This window comes from Hoplias malabaricus, chromosome 1 (genome assembly GCF_029633855.1).
Source record: "Hoplias malabaricus isolate fHopMal1 chromosome 1, fHopMal1.hap1, whole genome shotgun sequence".
Classification (NCBI taxonomy): domain Eukaryota; kingdom Metazoa; phylum Chordata; class Actinopteri; order Characiformes; family Erythrinidae; genus Hoplias; species Hoplias malabaricus.
Genome location: NC_089800.1, coordinates 89,533,771 through 89,557,294, shown reverse-complemented (window position 1 = coordinate 89,557,294; position 23,524 = coordinate 89,533,771). Strand labels below are relative to the sequence as shown.

General features: G+C 45.7%; 1 protein-coding gene across 1 annotated transcript; it reads left to right on the top strand.

The window, feature by feature from the left end:
• The first annotated feature begins 17,269 nt into the window (after nt 1-17,269).
• Nucleotides 17,270-22,891, top strand: nfkbiab (nuclear factor of kappa light polypeptide gene enhancer in B-cells inhibitor, alpha b). The gene is made up of 6 exons (XM_066675972.1): nt 17,270-17,580; nt 19,617-19,722; nt 20,006-20,213; nt 20,385-20,473; nt 20,714-20,980; nt 22,419-22,891. The coding sequence occupies exons 1-6, from the start codon at nt 17,342-17,344 to the stop codon at nt 22,452-22,454; spliced, it is 945 nt and encodes a 314-aa protein (XP_066532069.1). The 5' UTR covers nt 17,270-17,341; the 3' UTR covers nt 22,455-22,891.
• The last annotated feature ends 633 nt before the right edge of the window (nt 22,892-23,524 follow it).

The window sequence follows — 23,524 nt, the reverse complement described above, 5'->3', positions numbered from 1 at the left end:
CTGCGTGGGTTTCCTCCGGGTGACTGTCTGTGAGGAGTGTGGTGTGTTCTCTCTGTGTCTGCGTGGGTTTCCTCCGGGTGCTCCGGTTTCCTCCCACAGTCCAAAAACACACGTTGGTAGGTGGATTGAAGACTCAAAAGTGTCTGTAGGTGTGAGTGTGTGAGTGTGTGTCACCCTTGAAGGACTGGCGCCCCCTCCAGGGTGTGTTCCTGTCTTGCGCCCAGTGATTCTGGGTAGGCTCCGGACCCACCTGAACTGAATAAGGGTTACAGACAATGAATGAATGTTAAATGCTTAAGACTTTTGCGCAGTGTGTAAATGAAGCAGCTGCTCGTGGCGATGTAGAGAGACATTAATGTGTGTGTTTCTCTGATAAAGGAATACAGGGAAACATTAAGAGATAAACAAATGAAAAACATCCACTGAAGCCATCTGGAGAATAATGAGTAAAAATGACTGTATTAGAGCCATAATCAGGGGACAATCCTGTGAGTGTGTCTGTGTGTGTGTGTGTGTGTGAGAGAGAGAGAGAGAGAGAGAGAGAGAGAGAGAGAGAGAGAGAGATTGTTTGAGTGTGTGTGTTTGATTGTGAGTGTGTGGCACCCGGAGGAAACCCACACAGACACAGAGAGAACACACCACGTTTAACATTATTATTATTATTTAAAATAATGTTTCCTTTCACTAGGTTGGTGAATTTGTATAAAGTATATAGTTATATTTTTGTTTCTAAAAATTAATCACTTTGTTGTGAGCGAGTGAAAAACAAAGTGTGTGAAACTGTTCCCAGGTGAGTGTCTAAGTGACTGGGTAAGGGAGGGTGTGAGTGACTGGGTGAGTGAATGTGTGAATGACTGCGTGAATGACTGCGTGAGTGACTGGGTGAGTGTGTGAGTGTGTGAGTGACTGCGTGAATGACTGCGTGAGTGTGTGAGTGACTGGGTGAGTGTGTGAGTGACTGGGTGAGTGTGTGCTCCCTCCTTGTACCCAGTAAATCTGGGAGGGCTCCAAACCCCTGAAAACCCTGAACAGGATGAAGCTTTAACAGAAAATGAACAAATGAATGAATGAATGCATTTTGTGTGAGGAGCTTTTACAGGACGACGTCTGGTTCCATTCAGCTCCAATGTTCACTATTTCAACTCCAGAACTTCTTTAGATCCACTTCAACCTCCATCACAGTGTTTACATCCCGCTCCATCCACACTTTGTGTCTTGTCGCCATCTTCAGGACAGTCAGGGAAGTGCATCTCACACAACCCATCAGAAGGAAACACTCACATTCACTGCCCACCTTAGACCAGGCCAAGATTTACACACACACACACACACACACACACACACACACAGAGAGAGAGAGAGAGAGAGCGAGACACACACACTCACAATCACACACAGATTATTCTGCGGTGCACTGGTGCCAAATCTTTCACATGACGTTTCTGCAGTTTGCCTCGTATCCTCTGGAGGGCGCTGTTGGTTGGGAAATGTCCAGGACTGTTCAGAGACAGGCAAAGTACTAAACCCTTGTGTGTGTGTGTGTGTGTGTGTGTCTGAGCTGTGCTCCTCTGAGGAAAGAGATGAACAGGAAATGTCCTGCAGACGGAGGTGAGCTGGAACAGAGGTGGACTGCTGACAGACTCCATCCGACGCAGTTCAGCAGAAACACGCCGTCATCTTCCATTTAAAATCACTAGGAAATGTTTCGCGTGCGTCATAACCAGAGGCGTGGGGATCCTCCTTTAAAGCTGCAGACAGTGATGGTCCCCTCAGAGAGACGGAGCGGGCCGTGTACGGGAACCTGGTTATTTATTATTCCTACACTTTCCCATAAAGCGCAGCTGTCATCCCTGAATCAACCAGTTTATACTCCATGGAGAGGGCCCCCCATATGGGGGTGACCATGTTTAAAGCTCATTAAGTAAAAAAATGAAAATATAACAATGGAAATGAGTGTAGTGTATCTATGGCAACAAGTCAAATGTAACAATGGAAACTGGTGTAACGTAACCATGGAAGCAACTGAAAAAATCATGCATTTGGAAATGGGTATAGGGTAACCATAGAAACAAGTGAAACATATCCATGAAAAGGGGTGTTGCGTAACCATGCAAACAAATGGAACTTTATTATGAAAGTGGGTGTAGTGTAACTATAGTAAATACAACGCAGGTACAGTGTAAACATTTCTTTAATGTGAGAATTGTAATTAGAGTTCCCTATGCACATTGATGTAGTGTAACCACGGAAACAAAAGCAAGATACCCCAGGTAACTGGTGTAACATGGAAACTAGTGTTGAATACAGAAGGTCACAGGCGCAACATCACCATTGATATAGTTGTAGGATACCTAGGGCAACAAATACCATGTAACCATGGAAACGATTATAGAATAACCAGGATAACAGATGTAATGTAACTACAGAAACAAGGGTAGAATATGCAAAGTAAGAGATGTAGTATAACCATGGAAATGAGTGTAGAATTTCCAGGATAAACAGACAGTGTAACCATGGTAATCTATGTAGAATTCCCAGGATAAACAGACAGTGTTACCATGGTAATGAGTGTAGAATTCCCAGGATAAAAAGACAGTGTAACCATGGTAATCTATGTAGAATACCCAAGCTAATAAGTGCAGTGTGGCCATGGAGACAAGTGTAGAACACCCAAGGTAACAGGTGCAGTGTAACCATGGAGACGATTGAACTCACGGATCCATATCTCACTGATGTAGCTATGTATCAGTCGCCTCAGGATTAGATTGTGTTTCTATTGTCCGCTGGGAACAGGGAAATCATTTATAAAATTACCAGCTGATCACTGAATTCAGGTGAGGTATGATATACTTGTGTGTGTGTATCTGTAAAAACCAAGATGATATAATTAAAGGGCTTTAATTTACCGTTAAAGCAGAGGTTAATGTTTGTGGACGTATTCACACACCGTGTTTTAAACTTTAAAAGTGTAAGGTCTGATGACTGGGAGAGCAGCGAGAGCAGAGCTGGACGAGTTAAAGACTTCCCCACCGCCGCTGGGTGACTCTGAGGGCGGAGGGACAGAAGGTGGATGCTGGAAACACTGGGTTTCCCTGAGTGTTTACCGTGGGTGTCATTTCCTTTGTGTTTAACTTTTATCTGCTTCTTAAAGAGAACCGCGCCACGCCTCTTCAGTCAACACCTGCATTTCACACATAACTCCACTCCTGTTTTACTGCTGTAACTGGACTGAGTCATGTGACCTCAGGAATGAACTCTAGGAATCCCCACACACACACACACACACAGAGAGAGAGAGAGAGAGAGAGAGAGAGAGAAAACCTACTGTAATCTGAGTTTGAAATGAGAGGCATCTTTCATATACCTACTACCACATAAAGTGTGTGTATGTGTGTGTGTGTGTATCTGTGTGTGTGTGTGTGTGTATCTGTTTGTGTGCGTTTGTGTGTGTGTGTGTGTGTATCTGTTTGTGTGCATGTGTGTGTGTGCATCTGTGTGTGTGTGCGCGCGCATGTGTGTGTGTGTGTATCTGTGTGTGTGTGTGTATCTGTGTGTGTGTATCTGTGTGTGCGTGTGTGTGTGTATCTGTGTGTGTATGTGTGTGTGTGCGTGTGTGTGTGTGTGTGCGCGCGCATGTGTGTGTGTATCTGTGTGTGTGTATGTGTGTGTGTGTGTGTGTGTATGTGTGTGTGTATCTGTGTGTGTGTGTGCTTGTGTGTGTGTATCTCTGTGTGTGTGCGTGTGTATGTGTGTGTGTGCGTGTGTGTGTGTATCTCTGTGTGTGTGTGTGTGTGTATGTGTGTGTGTATCTGTGTGTGTGTGTGTGTTAAAGGTAGTGTAATGAAGGTTAATGTAGTAGTGGTTTAAAGGTTACACTCTTAAAAATGATGGTTCTTTATTAAAGGAACTGGTTCTATACAGAACCCTGAACACTTCGGCAGATTAAAGGGTTGTTTGCCTCATGAAGGGGTTCTTCAGATCGATGGAGAATGTGCTGTACATGGTTCTCTACGGCACCTTTTAGAGCAGGGTTCTGTACGGCACCATAAAGGGTTCCTCTTCTGTAACAAACAGAGGGCCTTTTTTGTGTCGTACAGAACCCTTCTCTAAAAGGTGCCGTAGAGAACCGTCTACAGCACAGGAACACGTTAATCATGCAAAAGGTTCTCCCTGAGTTTAGGGTTCTACAAAGAACCCTTGTAGAACCGTAGTTTTTAGGAGTGACACAAAGCGGTGAAATACTCAACTCAACCTTCTTTAAAGTACATGAGCTACAAAGGGTTCTTTGAGCGACACCAAAGAAGCTCTTGGTTCCATAAAGAACCCAGGGTTAAATAGCCATCAATCGACTCTGAGGTTCTTTATCTGTTTAAACGTATCATGGAACCAAACGTAGTTCTTCTGTGGCGCTGCGTAGCAGTTTCATTTTAAAAAGTAAATAAATAATACACAGTGATTGTAGACTATGGTTCAGACTTGTTCCCTGAGTGGATATTACAGGAAGTCTCTATGAAATGAATGGAAGTCTATGTGAGGTCCCCACAATTCACAGAAACTAAATAAGGTGCTGTTTAATAAAAGCAGTGAGAATCGGCTGCTGCTTAAACATAGACCACTAGTGTAGATCACTTGTACAGCACTGTATTGTAATCCGCAGAGACGCAGTGGTTTCCTGCCCTCCTCTAAAGGTTACATAGTGCAGTTTCTGCGGTGCTGAGGCTTTTGTAGCAGAAACAACAGCTCTGTTCTCTTTGAAGATGTCATTTAAAGGTAAGATTATTACGTAGCGTTCCTTTAAATCATTTATAATTGTTATTATTGATTATCTCATTATTATTAGAGCACTCAGGGCGAGGTGTGGATGTAGGGAGGGGCAGTGATGACCTGTCAGCGCTGAAACACACCCGACACAGCACAGAGCTGAACAGGGAGCGGGTAAAGACTCAGAGCAGAGTCCTGAGCGGCGGTGATACAGTGATAATGGGGGGAGTCATTTGATCCTGTAGCCTGAGCTGTGTGAGGTGTGAGAGAGGTGTGTGAGGTGTGAGAGGTGTGTGAGAGGTTTGTGTGAGGTGTGTGTGAGCTGTGTGAGGTGTGTGAGGTGTGTGTGGTGTGTGTGAGGTGTGTGTGAGGTGTGTGAGGTGTGAGAGGTGTGTGTGAGGTGTGAGAGGTGTGTGGTGTGAGGTGTGTGAGAGGTGTGTGTGAGGTGTGAGAGGTGTGTGAGAGGTGTGTGAGAGGTTTGTGTGAGGTGTGTGTGAGGTGTGAGAGGTGTGTGTGAGATGTGAGAGGTGTGAGGTGTGTGAGAGGTGTGTGTGAGGTGTGAGAGGTGTGTGTGAGGTGTGAGAGGTGTGTGTGAGGTGTGTGAGAGGTGTGTGAGGTTGTGCTGGGACTGTGTTTGACGAGGGAAGTCCAGGACTGTGCTGGTGTTTAACCTGAATCTGTGTCACTGTGACTCACAGAAGCGCAGAGTCACGTCTGTTCAGGTCTCGCCCTGGAAAACTACAGAGAACCACACAGACACCGGTGATGCATTAGGCCTCTGACTGTAATTCTGTACGTTCTTCTGATGTTTGTAACGTCTGATTATGTCAACCTTTCAAAAATCACCCAAAAATAAAGAAACAAATAAAAATCCCCCGAAAATCTCAGGAACGTAGACTTTACCGAGAAAGAAAATGAAATTAAAGAAACGGGAGAAAACCCTGAAAAGGCTCCTAACGTCCACCTGAAGTAATACATTACTGTCAATACTGTTAAAGAGTTTAAAAACACGTAAATCCACAGTGGAACACAGTTCTGTGACCTGCTTTGGTCCAAACCCCACGAGCCCCACAGCAGTGTTCTCCCCCTGTGTAAACAGCCCTGTTCAGAACGCCCGCTTTCAGCACCTGTTCCTTTAAATGATAATGAGCCGCTCGCTGTTCACCCCGACCCCGAGCGCACAGCAGTGAGTCCAGTAGGGTCCAGTCGGGTCGGTACCATGCAGTGGAGTGTTGGGAGAGACGAGGTGCGGATGAGTTGAGTGACTGTTATAATTGGAACCCCCCTGGGCTGAGGCCCTCTGGTGTCCAGAGGTGGGTATGACTCATGACAGCAGTGAGGTCCATCAGCAAAGACATGGCGTCTGAGGTTTACTTCTTCAGACCGAGGATAACGTCAGTGAGACCATTCCAGCCCTTTATTTAGATTCAATAAACATTTCAAGAAATGTCCCTATGTTCCGAGGCCAGGCTTGTGTTTCAAAAACAGCCCTTTATTCTTTTACTGGAATTTGGTGGAAAACAGCTCAGTGTTTCCTTGGGCTCCGCAGCGCCTCGAAGTAAACACCAGGATTAACATCCACAAGGTTGCTGTATTTCCACAGGGATGTGCTCTGATGTTCCACTGAGGGTTGAATGGCAGCACCGGAGCGGACCGCTCTCTCACATGAACACCACAGTACAGCCGCACATCACTGGCTCTGTCCCAACAACTACACTGTACACTTACCCTACGGTGAACGGACCTGTCCTCAGTGTGGTCCACTGTGTTTACTGTGTGTGTGTTCACTGTGTGTGTGTTTACGGTGTGTGTGTTTACGGTGTGTGTGTTCACGGTGAGTGTGTTTACGGTGTGTGTGTTTACTGTGTGTGTGTTTAAGGTGTGTGTGTTCACTGTGTGTGTGTTCACTGTGTGTGTGTTTACGGTGTGTGTGTTTACGGTGTGTGTGTTCACTGCGTGTGTGTTTACGGTGTGTGTGTTTACGGTGTGTGTGTTTACTGTGTGTGTGTTCACTGTGTGTGTGCTTACGGTGTGTGTGTTCACTGTGTGTGTGTTTACGGTGTGTGTGTGTGTGTGTGTGTGTGTGTGTGTTTACTGTGTGTGTGTTTACTGTGTGTGTGTTTACTGTGTGTGTGTTCACTGTGTGTGTGTTTACGGTGTGTGTGTTTACTGTGTGTGTGTTTACTCTGTGTGTGTGTGTGTGTTTACTGTGTTTGTGTTTACTGTGTGTGTGTTTACTGTGTGTGTGTTTACTGTGTGTGTGTTCACTGTGTGTGTGTTCACTGTGTGTGTGTTTACTGTGTGTGTGTTCACTGTGTGTGTGTTTACGGTGTGTGTGTTTACTGTGTGTGTGTTTACAGTGTGTGCGTTTACGGTGTGTGTGTTTACGGTGTGTGTGTTTACGGTGTGTGTATTTACTGTGTGTGTGTTTACGGTGTGTGTGTTTACTGTGTGTGTGTTTACTGTCTGTGTGTTTACGGTGTGTGTATTTACTGTGTGTGTGTGTTTACTGTGTGTGCGTTTACGGTGTGTGTGTTCACGGTGTGTGTGTTTACGGTGTGTGTGTTTACTGTGTGTGTGTTTAAGGTGTGTGTGTTCACTGTGTGTGTGCTTACGGTGTGTGTGTTCACTGTGTGTGTGTTTACGGTGTGTGTGTTTACGGTGTGTGTGTTTACTCTGTGTGTGTGTGTGTGTGTGTGTGTGTGTGTGTGTGTGTGTTTACTGTGTGTGTGTTCACTGTGTGTGTGTTTACGGTGTGTGTGTTTACGGTGTGTGTGTTCACGGTGAGTGTGTTTACGGTGTGTGTGTTTACTGTGTGTGTGTTTAAGGTGTGTGTGTTCACTGTGTGTGTGTTCACTGTGTGTGTGTTTACGGTGTGTGTGTTTACGGTGTGTGTGTTCACTGCGTGTGTGTTTACGGTGTGTGTGTTTACGGTGTGTGTGTTCACGGTGTGTGTGTTCACGGTGTGTGTGTTTACGGTGTGTGTGTTTACTGTGTGTGTGTTCACTGTGTGTGTGCTTACGGTGTGTGTGTTCACTGTGTGTGTGTTTACGGTGTGTGTGTGTGTGTGTGTGTGTGTGTGTGTGTGTTTACTGTGTGTGTGTTTACTGTGTGTGTGTTCACTGTGTGTGTGTTTACGGTGTGTGTGTTTACTGTGTGTGTGTTTACTCTGTGTGTGTGTGTGTGTTTACTGTGTTTGTGTTTACTGTGTGTGTGTTTACTGTGTGTGTGTTTACTGTGTGTGTGTTCACTGTGTGTGTGTTCACTGTGTGTGTGTTTACTGTGTGTGTGTTCACTGTGTGTGTGTTTACAGTGTGTGCGTTTACGGTGTGTGTGTTTACGGTGTGTGTATTTACTGTGTGTGTGTTTACGGTGTGTGTGTTTACTGTGTGTGTGTTTACTGTCTGTGTGTTTACGGTGTGTGTATTTACTGTGTGTGTGTGTTTACTGTGTGTGCGTTTACGGTGTGTGTGTTCACGGTGTGTGTGTTTACGGTGTGTGTGTTTACTGTGTGTGTGTTTAAGGTGTGTGTGTTCACTGTGTGTGTGCTTACGGTGTGTGTGTTCACTGTGTGTGTGTTTACGGTGTGTGTGTTTACGGTGTGTGTGTTTACTCTGTGTGTGTGTGTGTGTGTGTGTGTGTGTGTGTGTGTGTTTACTGTGTGTGTGTTCACTGTGTGTGTGTTTACGGTGTGTGTGTTTACTGTGTGTGTGTTTACTCTGTGTGTGTGTGTGTGTTTACTGTGTTTGTGTTTACTGTGTGTGTGTTTACTGTGTGTGTGTTCACTGTGTGTGTGTTTACTGTGTGTGTGTTCACTGTGTGTGTGTTTACGGTGTGTGTGTTTACTCTGTGTGTGTGTGTGTGTTTACTGTGTGTGTGTTTACTGTGTGTGTGTTTACAGTGTGTGCGTTTACGGTGTGTGTGTTTACGGTGTGTGTGTTTACGGTGTGTGTGTTTACTGTGTGTGTGTTTACGGTGTGTGTATTTACTGTGTGTGTGTGTTTACTGTGTGTGCGTTTACGGTGTGTGTGTTTACGGTGTGTGTGTTTACGGTGTGTGTGTTTACTGTGTGTGTGTGTTTACGGTGTGTGTGTTTACGGTGTGTGTGTTTACTGTGTGTGTGTTTATGGTGTTTGTGTTTACGGTGTGTGTGTGTTTACTGTGTGTGTTTCTGTTGGATGTAGATTTGGACAAAGGCAGTGTTTTTATTTGATTGATGTTGTATTTATTTAGTATATTTTTAACATAATCATATTCTAATCCAAACATCTGCTTTTGCTAAAGATTTATTGCTTTTAAATGGGCTTTAATGAGCACTCTGTAGCTCTACACTTACAGACTGTAGTCCATCTGTTGCTCTGCATACTTTGTTACCCCCCTCCCCCTGTTCCTCAGCGCTCAGGACCCCCACAGAGCAGGTGTGATGTGGTGGTGGATCATTCTCAGCGCTGCAGTGACACTGACGTGGTGGTGGTGTGTTAGTGTGTGTTGTGCTGGTGTAGAGTGGATCAGACACAGCAGTGCTGCTGGAGTTTTTAAACCCCTCAGTGTCTGGACCGAGAACAGTCCACCGACCAAAAACATCCAGCCGACAGCGTCCTGTGTCACTGATGAAGGACTAGAGGACGAGCGACACACACTGTGCAGCGACAGATGAGCTACTGTCTCTGACTCTACATCTACAAGGTGGACCAACGAGGGAGGTGTGTCTCACAGAGTGGACAGAGAGTGGACACAGGGTTTAAAAACTCACTACTGTCTGCCGCTGTAGAGGGCACTTTAGTGACACACACACACAGAGAGAGAGAGAGTTGTGTTCTTCAGAAGTGTGTCTTGCTCAGTTTGGCATCAGTTTCTTCAGTATGCAAATATCCAGGTTTGGGCAGGTTTTGACTCGCTCTCGACCTCAGTGAAGTTGGCATGGCCTTAAAAGCTGTTACTCTTTTTAAGTTTTAAGCAAATCCAATGCTCAGAGGTTATCTCTGATCTTAAAGAGCCAACTGAAGACTGCAGGGGGTTGTTGAGTTCGTGTGTTTACAGCGTGAACATGTCACAGGAACACGGCGACGTCTACAGAGGCCTTTTATAACACTTTCACTGCAGGAACACCGCTGCTTTACAGACAGTGTCTGTGATTGTGGAGATCTGCTGTTCTCACAACTCCCCTTCACTGTGTGTGAGTAAGAAACAATGGTGTTCCTCTGGTGTGTGGAACAGTGGAACTGTGTTCTCTGGAGTGATGGGGTTCCTCTGGTGTGTGGAACAGTGGAACTGTGTTCTCTGGAGCGATGGGGTTCCTCTGGTGTGTGGAACTGTGTTCTCTGGAGGGATGGGGTTCCTCTGGTGTGTGGAACAGTGGAACTGTGTTCTCTGGAGCGATGGGGTTCCTCTGGTGTGTGGAACAGTGGAACTGTGTTCTCTGAAGCGATGGAGTTCCTCTGGTGTGTGGAACAGTGGAACTGTGTTCTCTGGAGCGATGGGGTTCCTCTGGTGTGTGGAACAGTGGAACTGTGTTCTCTGGAGCGATGGGGTTCCTCTGGTGTGTGGAACAGTGGAACTGTGTTCTCTGGAGCGATGGGGTTCCTCTGGTGTGTGGAACAGTGGAACTGTGTTCTCTGGAGCGATGGGGTTCCTCTGGTGTGTGGAACAGTGGAACTGTGTTCTCTGGAGCGATGGGGTTCCTCTGGTGTGTGGAACAGTGGAACTGTGTTCTCTGGAGCGATGGGGTTCCTCTGGTGTGTGGAACAGTGGAACTGTGTTCTCTGGAGCGATGGGGTTCCTCTGGTGTGTGGAACAGTGGAACTGTGTTCTCTGGAGCGATGGGGTTCCTCTGGTGTGTGGAACAGTGGAACTGTGTTCTCTGGAGCGATGGGGTTCCTCTGGTGTGTGGAACAGTGGAACTGTGTTCTCTGGAGCGATGGGGTTCCTCTGGTGTGTGGAACAGTGGAACTGTGTTCTCTGGAGCGATGGGGTTCCTCTGGTGTGTGGAACAGTGGAACAGTGTTCTCTGGAGCGATGGGGTTCCTCTGGTGTGTGGAACAGTGGAACTGTGTTCTCTGGAGTCTCTTCAGAAACCCCTCGGGGGAATGTTACGAGCTGCTGCTGAGAGTCGGATAAAAACTAATGTGAACGCTGCTGTAACTTCAGAGATTTTACAAGCGCTGAGTTTGTGCTGGAGCTCTGTGTTTCCTGGTGATTGACAGGTCTCTGGCCAATCAGAGCTCTGCAGGGTTTACACCTCACATTTAGTACCTATTCGGCTCGGCTGGAACCGTAACAGAACAGGAACTAAAGAAGAACCCGGTTCCAGGACTAGGACCAGATTTGGGCAGTGGAGAAGCAAAAGAAAAGAACCGAGTCGAGTTGGTTCCATGCAGCGGAAAAGCACCAAAAGTAACTTCTGGGGAGGGTAGGAAACCACCCACACTCCCCTTGATTTCAGGACAGTGCTGTTACTGTGAGTTACACTCTACAACTGTAGGGGGATCCCAGGAGGAAAAATACCAGATCTTACTTGGTGTTACTTTAAAGTAGCTTCCTATTTATGAAGTGTGTCAATGGACTTTTAGACCCCCATGTCCTGAGAGGGTATAAAAACATGTGTGTGTGTGTGTGTGTGTGTGTGTGTGTGTGTGTGTGTGTAAGAAAAACGATCTGTGTTCTTTCTGAAGAGGAAGTGGGTTAAGAAACTGGCCGGTCCTCTGTTTCCCCACCATAGCGCTGGCTGTGAAGGTGTTGATGGACGCAGGCCCAGATTTTCTGTTGTTACATTTTTCTGAACTCTGTGTCCAGGATGTCCGCGCCGGTCCAGTCCAGTTACTCCCTGGTGGGAAATTTCAGACAAAACGTCCTGTCTCAGATGAAAAAGACTGAAACTTCCTCGAAAATCTGCATCACACCCAGCTGTCCTTTCAGTGCTCTGACGTCAGATCAGCACTGACCCCTCAGCGCCTGCTCCGCCTCCCTCTGCTTGTCTGATTTACGAGTATTAAAGGTGCAGTCAGTCATTTTTGTACCGGCAGAAATAGTAAAGCAAATGTTGATGAATGTGATTGTTTATGTTTCGAAGTGTAAACCCATGAATAATGAAGAAACGTCCCTAAAGGAATCATTTTATGCTCCATAGAGTGGGTCCCCCAGTTATACACCTCCAGTCCACCAGGTGTCAGTACCATTGAGGAACTGCCTGGATTTAAATTATTATCATCATTTCCACAAAAAATTACAGTGCATCTCCACGGTTTCCAACAGAAAAGCTCTGGAATGAATTTAAAGTTACGTTCCATAATATTTAAGAACAGATTTTCTTCATTTCGTTACAGGTCCAATTTGGAGATACTTGTCTTTGTTTGGGGGCAGCAGGGGGCGCTGCAGTTGGAGTCTCTGCCAAAGAGCTGCAGGGTCTGTCTGTGAGGAGTGTGGTGTGTTCTCCCTGTGTCTGTGTGGGTTTCCTCCGGGTGACTGTCTGTGAGGAGTGTGGTGTGTTCTCCCTGTGTCTGTGTGGGTTTCCTCCGGGTGACTGTCTGTGAGGAGTGTGGTGTGTTCTCCCTGTGTCTGTGTGGGTTTCCTCCGGGTGATTGTCTGTGAGGAGTGTGGTGTGTTCTCCCTGTGTCTGCGTGGGTTTCCTCCGGGTGACTGTCTGTGAGGAGTGTGGTGTGTTCTCCCTGTGTCTGTGTGGGTTTCCTCCGGGTGACTGTCTGTGAGGAGTGTGGTGTGTTCTCCCTGTGTCTGCGTGGGTTTCCTCCGGGTGACTGTCTGTGAGGAGTGTGGTGTGTTCTCCCTGTGTCTGCGTGGGTTTCCTCCGGGTGACTGTCTGTGAGGAGTGTGGTGTGTTCTCCCTGTGTCTGTGTGGGTTTCCTCCGGGTGACTGTCTGTGAGGAGTGTGGTGTGTTCTCCCTGTGTCTGTGTGGGTTTCCTCCGGGTGACTGTCTGTGAGGAGTGTGGTGTGTTCTCCCTGTGTCTGCGTGGGTTTTAAATGCCCCTCTGTACTGAGCTTAGCTGCTTTAAAGCACGACTAGGTTAGATTTGCAGAGTGTAATTCACTTTTACAGCATTGTCCTGAAATCAAGGTGGAGAGGGGGGATATTTTCCTACCCTCCTTCAAGTTACATAGTGCTGTTTCTGCAGCCCTAAATCCGGAGTAGCAAAATCAGAGGATGCATTCCCCCTGTTACAGCTCAGTGGAGCATCACAAGATTCTGAAGCTGTAATTTTAAAGGTAAATGTTACCTACTGTCGCTTTAATCTGCACACATTGTGTATAATCTCTGTAGAGAAACATGAAACGAAACGAGGCGCTCCAGAGCAGTCGGGTCTGTGTTCTCTGAAGTGATAGAGCAACACTGGGACGAGACGGAGTGGTGCTTGTGATTCAGAAGTAATCAACAAAACCAGCTCCTGATCTCAGTGATGTTTATACGGCAGAACACCATCAAACTCTCACAGCAATGTTCAGACTTGAACTGTAAAGGCCTCCCAGAAGAGTACACACTGTTACCGCAGAGAAGAGGAACACACAGCGGATTGGAGACGAGATATCAGAGGACACACTGTCCACAAACTTTTGAGTTATAAATCTCACGGTTTGTGCAGCTGCTTCTCGCTGAAGATGTGCTTTATTTTATTGACTGTTTTGCAATGCAAATCATTTTGTAACACAGTTGCCGTCGATCGGTATTCACAGTAAATCTCTGGTATGGTGTAATGCCTCTGTTTCTGCAGCATGGTTACGGTTGCTGTGGTGTGTGTGTGTGTGTGCGTGCGTGTGTGTGTATATGGGTTTTGCCCTGGTTATGTACAGCACTGCCTCATTGCTGCTGCTACTTGTGCAAACAGGTCTATTGTGCTTCCTTAGAATCACTCTACTATTAACACAGCCTTACAGTCAGGAACCAAAACACACACTCTCTGTCACACACACACACACACACACACACGGTGGGGTTTCCCACGCCACCACACGCTGTATTTATATTCAATATGCACTTGTTGGGGTAATACATGCATCACACCCCAGACCTGTCATTCCAGTGGTCTGTTTGAGAACGTATTCAAAGCAGTGCAGCTGCCAGAAAACAGCATAAAACGTACTTTCCTCCTGCGCACGAACATTTCTGAACTCGTCCCCATGCAAATCGTGCACTTGCTTCATTCATGATTTTATCAATGCACCTAATGTATGTCATGGGTTAGAAACATGTTACATATTAATCACCCACTGAAACGACACGTGTTTTTATTAATGCACTCACAAACAACAGCCCAGAATATTACCCTTGTGTTAAATGATGAAGGAATATAAATTTAAACTGCACTGGCTTTGAAAACCACGACAGCGCAGCGGTAAACTCAGGCGCTGTTTACTCGTGGTGTGGCGTGTTGTTGTTGTTGTTGTTTGGACTGAACCCAGTTCCTCTCAGAGCAGTTTTCCTTGTCTCATGTTCGGCTTTCGATGGAGATTTTCCTCAGAAACCGACCCAAGGAGCGTCTGCCCCTCTTCAGAAACCCCTCGGGGGAATGTTACGAGCTGCTGCTGAGAGTCGGATAAAAACTAATGTGAACGCTGCTGTAACTTCAGAGATTTTACAAGCGCTGAGTTTGTGCTGGAGCTCTGTGATTTCTGGTGATTGACAGGTCTCTGGCCAATCAGAGCTCTGCAGGGTTTACACCTCACATTCAGTACCTACTCAGCTCGGTTTGTACTGAGTGAGCAGGGTGAGAAACGAGAACCAGTTCCAGGTTCAGGATCAAGGCCAGGATTAGGACCAGATTTGGCCGGTGGAAAAGCAAAAGAGTCGAGCCGAGTCGAGCCGAGCCGAGCCGAGCCGAGCCAAGTAGGTTCCAAACTGCCATAAGTCTCAGCTATAGGAGTATTAGTCTCAACACTTAACATGGCCATGAACCACCTACAACAGCAACATAAATGTGTCTGACACACAAATAGAACAATCACAGGTCTGTTATTTTGGCATGACTTGTGGAGGCTATAGAGGGGTATTAACCCACCCAGCCCTGGGCGGAGCAGCATTGGGACCTCCCTGCGGCTCCTTTGGGATGAGTTGGGGTGGTGTTTATGATCCAGAACTAATCATCTAACATCTGCACCGACCTCACTGACCCGATAGAGAACTGATTCTGGCTCAGTTCCGACCCACATCCTCATATTTTCACGGCCTGCGTTCCACATGGAATGACAGCCCTTGAGCAGACCACCATGAGGGCCACATAAACATCAAAACAGGGCCACAGTTCACTAGAAGTCACGGTTTGGGCCACGGAAGGCACAGGCGTATCTTTGCCAGAGGGGGGCAGGTCTGTTTTGAGACGTGTGGCTGAAGGAGCGTGGATTATGTGGGACATTTTTCATTTGAATGCAGATTGCTCTGAACGAACAGGTGACCCGTATCTATGTGATATCTGGGTTACGTTTCTGTGGCTTGGTGCAATAAAATGCTCACGGCATCATTCATCTGCTGTAAAGCCTTCAGAGAAGAGCAGGGGCGGAGTAATGCCTTTATCACAGAAGGAATGTGTCGTAAGTGATGGCTGTGGCCTAATGTATAGAAGAGTGGAATTGGGATCAGATGATCGCAGGTTCGATGCTCAGAGCCGGCAGGAATGTCCACGGTTTACTGCCCCTCATTACTGGTGTGTGTGTGTGTGTGTGTGTGTGTGTGTGTGTTTTCACTGCCCCAATCACTAGTGCACGTGTGTGTGTTTTCACTGCCCCAATCACTAGTGCACGTGTGTGTGTTTTCACTGCCCCTAATCACTAGTGCATATGTTTGTGTGTGTTTTCACTGCCCTAATCACTAGTGCATATGTTTGTGTGTGTTTTCACTGCCCTAATCACTAGTGCATATGTTTGTGTTTTCACTGCCCCTAATCACTAGTGCACGTGTGTGTGTTTTCACTGCCCCAATCACTAGTGCACGTGTGTGTGTTTTCACTGCCCAAATCACTAGTGCATATGTTTGTGTGTGTTTTCACTGCCCAAATCACTAGTGCACGTGTGTGTGTTTTCACTGCCCCAATCACTAGTGCACGTGTGTGTGTTTTCACTGCCCAAATCACTAGTGCATATGTTTGTGTGTGTTTTAACTGCCCAAATCACTAGTGCATGTGTGTGTGTTTTCACTGCCCAAATCACTAGTGCATATGTTTGTGTTTTCACTGCCCAAATCACTAGTGCATATGTTTGTGTTTTCACTGCCCTAATCACTAGTGCACGTGTGTGTGTTTTCACTGCCCCAATCACTAGTGCATATGTTTGTGTTTTCACTGCCCCTAATCACTAGTGCACCTGTGTGTGTTTTCACTGCCCCTAATCACTAGTGCACGTGTGTGTGTTTTCACTGCCCCAATCACTAGTGCATATGTTTGTGTGTGTTTTAACTGCCCAAATCACTAGTGCATGTGTGTGTGTTTTCACTGCCCAAATCACTAGTGCATATGTTTGTGTTTTCACTGCCCAAATCACTAGTGCATATGTTTGTGTTTTCACTGCCCTAATCACTAGTGCACGTGTGTGTGTTTTCACTGCCCCAATCACTAGTGCATATGTTTGTGTTTTCACTGCCCCTAATCACTAGTGCACCTGTGTGTGTTTTCACTGCCCCAATCACTAGTGCATATGTTTGTGTTTTCACTGCCCCTAATCACTAGTGCACCTGTGTGTGTTTTCACTGCCCCAATCACTAGTGCATATGTTTGTGTTTTCACTGCCCTAATCACTAGTGCACGTGTGTGTGTTTTCACTGCCCCAATCACTAGTGCATATGTTTGTGTTTTCACTGCCCCTAATCACTAGTGCACCTGTGTGTGTTTTCACTGCCCCAATCACTAGTGCATATGTTTGTGTTTTCACTGCCCAAATCACTAGTGCATATGTTTGTGTTTTCACTGCCCTAATCACTAGTGCACGTGTGTGTGTTTTCACTGCCCCAATCACTAGTGCATATGTTTGTGTTTTCACTGCCCCTAATCACTAGTGCACCTGTGTGTGTTTTCACTGCCCCAATCACTAGTGCATATGTTTGTGTTTTCACTGCCCCAATCACTAGTGCATATGTTTGTGTTTTCACTGCCCCTAATCACTAGTGCACGTGTGTGTTTTCACTGCCCCAATCACTAGTGCATATGTATTTGTGTGTGTGTGTGTTTTCACTGCCCCTAATTACCAGTGCATGTGTGTGTTTGTTTGTGTTTTCAGTGTCACAGATGTGTTAAAAACAGAGGTGAAACTCGGTTATAATGATGGACAATAATCATTAATCACAATAAACTCTTTTCAGTTCTGTAACATTTCCAGTGTGTGTTGTTTTTTCAGAATTCCCAGCTCTGGGAATGCATCCTGCTTGATAAAGTGCAAAAATTTCCCCAAACTCCTGAACAAATTCCCTGCAGACAGAACTCAGACGTCAATCAAGTCTGGAAATCCCCCACCCAGACCAGGCCACGCCCTTGGTTGACTAAACCACGCCCATCAGTGACTTTTAACAGCTCGGCGACAGAGAGCTGCAGTCTATTGCGCAGTGTTCAGATCCCGAGTCCGTTCAGATCACACACACACCGCAGAGTTATGGATCTTTACCGAGGAACCAGAGCCTCTCAGATGGATTATAACGCCGAGCCCCGCGGCCCAAAGGCCGGGAAAGCTTCAGCCAACACCGAGGAGAGGCTAGACAGTGGATTGGACTCTTTAAAAGAAGACGAATACAACGAAGTGGCCGCTGAGTTTAAGCAGCTGCGGGTTCACAGCGCTCCTCCGGAGCCGGACGCCGCGGAGTGGAAGAGAGAAGTGACCGAAGATGGTGACACGTAAGCGGCTTAAATTTGTATAGGGTCCGCTGGCTGGGGGCGGTGGGAGGTCTGTTTGTCTGCAGCTCAGATTAATCTTAATTTAAAACAATGCTAGAAAAACCCCAGATACCCCAGGAGTTTACATCTGCAGCTTTGTGGTGTTTGGAAGGCTTTAGAGGAAACCTTTTAATGAATAGTTTATATGTGTGTAATAAAAGCATAAGGTATTTTTTGTGCATCATGCCCCCAGCTTTGTTGTTATTATTAACTTTTATTTTGTATTTTGAGAAAGGGTATAAAATATTAAATTATTGTTGTACATTTTAAAAAGTGGAGCTTAAATAAATAAAAAACTGTTAAAAATTAAAAGGTTAATTAAAATACAGATTTGCTACAATTGCAACTTAAAAGCGCCTTAAAATACGCGTTTAATGCAAATAGCATTTTTAAACTTTTACAGATTAATTGCATTAAATTGTTTGTGCAAAGTAAAGCCCTTCTGCGATTTTAAAATAAATGAAAAAGAGTTAAAAATGAAAGAAAGCTGTGTCTGAGCTGCTGTTAAACCAAAATAACCCTAAAATAATAAAAGAATGAACCGCGGCCAAAGTGCAGCTTTCACCGAGCGGCGAGAAAATGGAGGACAACGGGACTTTTAATTTGCTTTTTTTCTCGCCTTGCATAAGGATGGCTTGTTTTGAAGATTAAATTTTGTTAAAATAAACGCACAAAAATACATTTATTTGTATAAATAGATATAAATCGGCCACATGTAGATGTTGTAAAAGTGTGTGGGTTTTATTTAGTGCTGGAGGGAAGTCTTTAAACGTCGAGTAAATATACGTTAAATAAATAAATATAACACTGCTTCATTAAACTCTAGTCAATGCGACAGTTGAGTTTTTTCAGTGTAAAATGAACTACATCAAAAAAAAAAAACATCAGCTTTTTGCTTTAAAGTAACATTTAAAAAGAAATGTTTTGTTTTAACCGTTTTTATTTGAATAATAAAGTAGTGTTTACTGCACTGTGTTTGTTTTAAACACTTCTTCCAGCATTGAGCCACAGTGGCTCTCTTGGAATTGTTGCAAAACTGACAATGATTTCACCACTTTTTAAAGCTGTACACAATAATTAGTCACTGCAGTTCTGCAGATGTTGTGTGTTGCAGTGCAGTGGTAGTTTAGTTTGAAAAGGGAAGGAAATAAAGCTCAGCAATCTGTAAAAGGAAAAAAAGCTATCTTTGGATTGCAAAATGTGTTTTTATGATCAATTGAAAGGTGCAGTGTGAACATACCACACGATGGTGGGGAATTCCAACTGGCTCTCGACTCCCTCCGCAGTGGGTCTCGCTGTAGGGCTTAAAATAAAGTGTGTTAAAACCAAACTGTGCATAATATGTCTGTGAAAATACTATTTTAGACAGTGCAGTGTTATTCTGCGTGATGTACAGTTTTGTTGTAGCATTTAAAGGTTTATAAATAAATCTCAGCTCATTTTTAAGTGCAGAGGCCAACTCTGCTGATTTATATTTTGCACAGGTTACAGTTTTAAAAAATTGCACCGTTTGCAGACGGCAGCCAGAGTTTCACAACCTCTCAAACTGCATGATTAAGATGTAGAAGCCAGAATTTCATAATTCACATGGTGTATTGTTTGGGTGTAAAAGCCAGAATTGCACAATTCCCCTCTGCAGACTTTGAGTTTAGAAACAAAACAAAACAAAAAAAAAGCCCTGATTCTCTGCAGACACCAGAGAGCCATTTTACACTGAGCCTCGGTCTGAGAAGTGAGTGTAAACAGGGCTTGCATGCAGCGCTGCGTGAGTGCGGAAAGTCCCGGGACGCCTGCCAGGAATGCACCGCTGCACATGCGCAGTGCCCCGAGAACAAACAGACGTCTGTGAAAGAACAGAAACAGAAAAAAGAAAGAAGAGGCTGCTGTTTTTCCCCTTCATCTCTGTGCACCGCCCCTGCAACGCTGCAGCAGCAGAGTTCACTTTCAGAAATTCCTCTGCACTCCAATAAACTATTTCTCTTTTTTCTCTTTTCAAGGTTTTTACATCTGGCCGTGATCCACGAGGCCCAGGACATTGCTGTGAAGATGATTGAGATGTCAATCAACGACCCGTTTCTCGACAAACAGAACTACCAGAGACAGGTAAAGACTTGGTGTTCATCCACAGGGGGTTTAGGATAGAAACAGCATTTGTATTGCACTTTAGTCCCAGACTAGGTTTAATCCCTGACCTTCAATGCAGTTAAAAGAGTTTGCAACAGTTTTTTTAAAGGTTTTGTTTGTTTTGAAGCGAAAATAAGAGCAGATTCTTGACAGGGAGCATTTTATCTGTGGATTACGTCTCTGATCAAATTAAACATCACACGCACAAACCAAGACAAGGGCCGGAGTCTTTGATTAACCCCCTGTTCCTGTCCTTTTCCAGACGGCTCTGCACCTGGCGGTGGTCACCGAGCAGCCCCTGGTGGTGGAGAGGCTGCTGAAGGCCGGCTGTGACCCTACGCTAGTGGATAATAACGGAAACACGGCACTACACATCGCCTGCCGGAGCGGCTCCCTCGCCTGCTTCAGCCTCCTGACGCAAAACTGCCCAGAACAGCTGCCCAGAATCCTGCAGACGCCCAACTACAGCGGTGAGCACACGCAGGGGTCACGTGTCCCACGCGCACTGAGGGATTCATGAATCTCCATTTGTGTTAAAAGGAAGACTCCATTAGCTTCCATTATTAAGGGTTAAAGCGTCCTCTACATTGAGCCTGGGTTCGCTGGTGAAGTCCTGATCCTCATGTGTCTGTTCTTTTCAGGTCAGAAGTGTTTACACCTGGTGTCCGTCCAGGGTTACCTGTGTCTGGTGGAGAGTCTGATCTCGCTCGGAGCTGATATCAATGCACAGGTGCGTTTCACCACGAGCCACACGTCAAAGCCACTTACTGGATCCCCTTTAATTTAAATACAACCTTAATCCGAACTGCTGCAAACAACACAGTAATTATTACTAATATTATACATATATAAAACATGACACAAACAGACGAAGGAGTTATTTATATATGAAAGGAGCAGGGAAAGTGAAACCGTGCCGAAGCGTGAGAAATGACAGCCTCTCTCTCTCTCTCTCTCTCTGCCGTATCAGGAGCAGTGTAACGGGCGGACGGCTCTCCACCTGGCCGTGGATCTTCAGAACCTGGATCTGGTGAAGCTGCTGGTCAGTCGAGGTGCTGACGTGAACAGCGTGACGTACGGAGGACACTCGGCGTATCACCTGACCCACGGCCGCGAGGACTCTCAGATACAGAAGGTCCTCTACGAGCTCACGGATCAGAACCTCCGGGAACTGCCCGAAAGTGAGTCTGAGGACAGCGAGGACGAAGACGAGGACCAGGACATGTCCGACGACGAGGTGTGTGTCATTTATTTTTATAGAAGTTTTCTGTTGAATATCTTTTGTGCTGTTTTTTTTGTGTTAAAAGTGAAAATAAGTCGTAAATTTTATTGTGGTTCCTCAGTGTAACTCAGAGAGAGAGAGACATAGACAGAGAGAGAGAGAGAGATACATAGACACAGAGAGAGAGAGAGAGAGACATAGACAGAGAGAGAGAGAGAGATACATAGACACAGAGAGAGAGAGAGAGAGACATAGACAGAGAGAGAGAGAGAGAGACATAGACAGAGAGAGAGAGAGAGATACATAGACACAGAGAGAGAGAGAGAGAGACATAGACAGAGAGAGAGAGAGAGAGACATAGACAGAGAGAGAGAGAGAGATACATAGACACAGAGAGAGAGAGAGAGAGACATAGACACACAGAGAGAGAGAGAGACATAGACACAGAGAGAGAGAGAGAGACATAGACATAGACACAGAGAGAGAGAGAGACATAGACAGAGAGAGAGAGAGAGACATAGACACAGAGAGAGAGAGAGAGACATAGACACACACAGAGAGAGAGAGAGACATAGACACAGAGAGAGAGAGAGAGAGACATAGACACAGAGAGAGAGAGAGAGAGAGACATAGACACAGAGAGAGAGAGAGAGACATAGACATAGACACAGAGAGAGAGAGAGAGAGAGACATAGACACAGAGAGAGAGAGAGAGACATAGACACAGAGAGAGAGAGAGAGACATAGACACAGAGAGAGAGAGAGAGAGAGACATAGACACAGAGAGAGAGAGAGACATAGACACAGAGAGAGAGAGAGAGAGAGAGAGAGACATAGACACAGAGAGAGAGAGAGAGACATAGACACAGAGAGAGAGAGAGAGAGACATAGACACACAGAGAGAGAGAGAGAGAGAGAGAGACATAGACACACAGAGAGAGAGAGAGAGAGAGAGAGAGACATAGACACAGAGAGAGAGAGAGAGAGAGACATAGACACAGAGAGAGAGAGAGAGACAGACACAGAGAGAGAGAGAGAGAGAGACATAGACACACAGAGAGAGAGAGAGACATAGACACAGAGAGAGAGAGAGAGACAGACACAGAGAGAGAGAGAGAGAGAGAGAGAGAGAGAGACATAGACACACAGAGAGAGAGAGAGAGAGAGAGACATAGACACACAGAGAGAGAGAGAGAGAGAGAGACATAGACACAGAGAGAGAGAGAGAGAGAGAGACATAGACACAGAGAGAGAGAGAGAGAGACATAGACATAGACACAGAGAGAGAGAGAGAGAGACATAGACACAGAGAGAGAGAGAGAGAGAAGCCCCCCCCCCCCCCCCCCCCGTGACCCCGCTGTGACCTGTCTGCTGACTCACCGGACTCAGGTGTGCTGCATTAGCTCTGAAGGCCGAGGTGTGGCTGATGACCCGTCTCTCTTCCTGTCCACAGATGTATGACGATATCAGAGTGATGGGGCAGAAGTAGAGCGTCTGGCGGAGGTTCAGAGAACGAAGACAAGGAGAAGAAATAAAACAGAAGGTCCGTTTACGCTCAAACGGCATCCACCAGCGGCACCCACGGCCGGAGGAGGCCGGGACCAGAGGTCAGGCGCGTGGGAGAGTGCTGGAGAAGAAGAGCGGGTTCTCTGGGGTTCTAGATAACAGAGCGGAGAACTCTGGAGAGAAGCCATGGGGCTCTTTATGATGGACTTTGCTGAAGTTTCTGCAGAGAATCCTTTAATGTGCAGTACACCGTAGTGCACTGTAAAATACTGTGTATAAAGATGGATTTATTTTTATAAAGACTAATGTAAATGTGTACAGAGGAGTGTGTGTGTGTGTGTGTGTAAAAATGAAATTGTAAATTGTCTTTTTCTCTGGTGGAAAATCCCAGAAAGCTCCAGTAAATTAAACCCTGAAACTGCAGAGTACACTATGTTCCTCTTTGAGTGTTTTCACTGGGAAAGAGGGGGGAGAGGGAGGGCAGGGAGGGGCCAGGCTTTCTTTGTGTGTGTGTGTGTGTGTGTGTGTGTGTGTGTGTGTGTGTGTGTGTGTGTAACAGAAGAGCTTGTACTCCATCAGCTGAGCACAGAGGAATTTCCTGTGTTGGGGGAGGGCTGCTCAGACTGCACTGGCAAAAGCCAAAAATTCCCAGTTCCGACTCAGAGCTCAAAATTCCAGCCTCGAGACGCTCCGCGAAACTCACTCAACACCGTTCTTCGAATCTTTGATTAGTCACCGTGTGTATCCTCAGTGACCTCAGTCCCATTCACTGTTTAAAAAGTTAATGAGGAAACAAGAGTTCTACTGCACGCTTATTATACGCTAAACTTATTACATAGTAATAACGTGATAACGACAGGTTAATAGACAAAGGCTTAGACTATTGTTAATGAGTCAGTTAATACACCACAGTTTATTACATAGTAGTTATTTGATGATTAAGGGAAGTCATAAATATATAGACGTTACTAAATTAATGACTTGGAAAAGTTAAAAACTCCCATCTGACTCAGAGCTTCCCAAACTTCCAGCCTCGTGATTCTCAGAGGAACT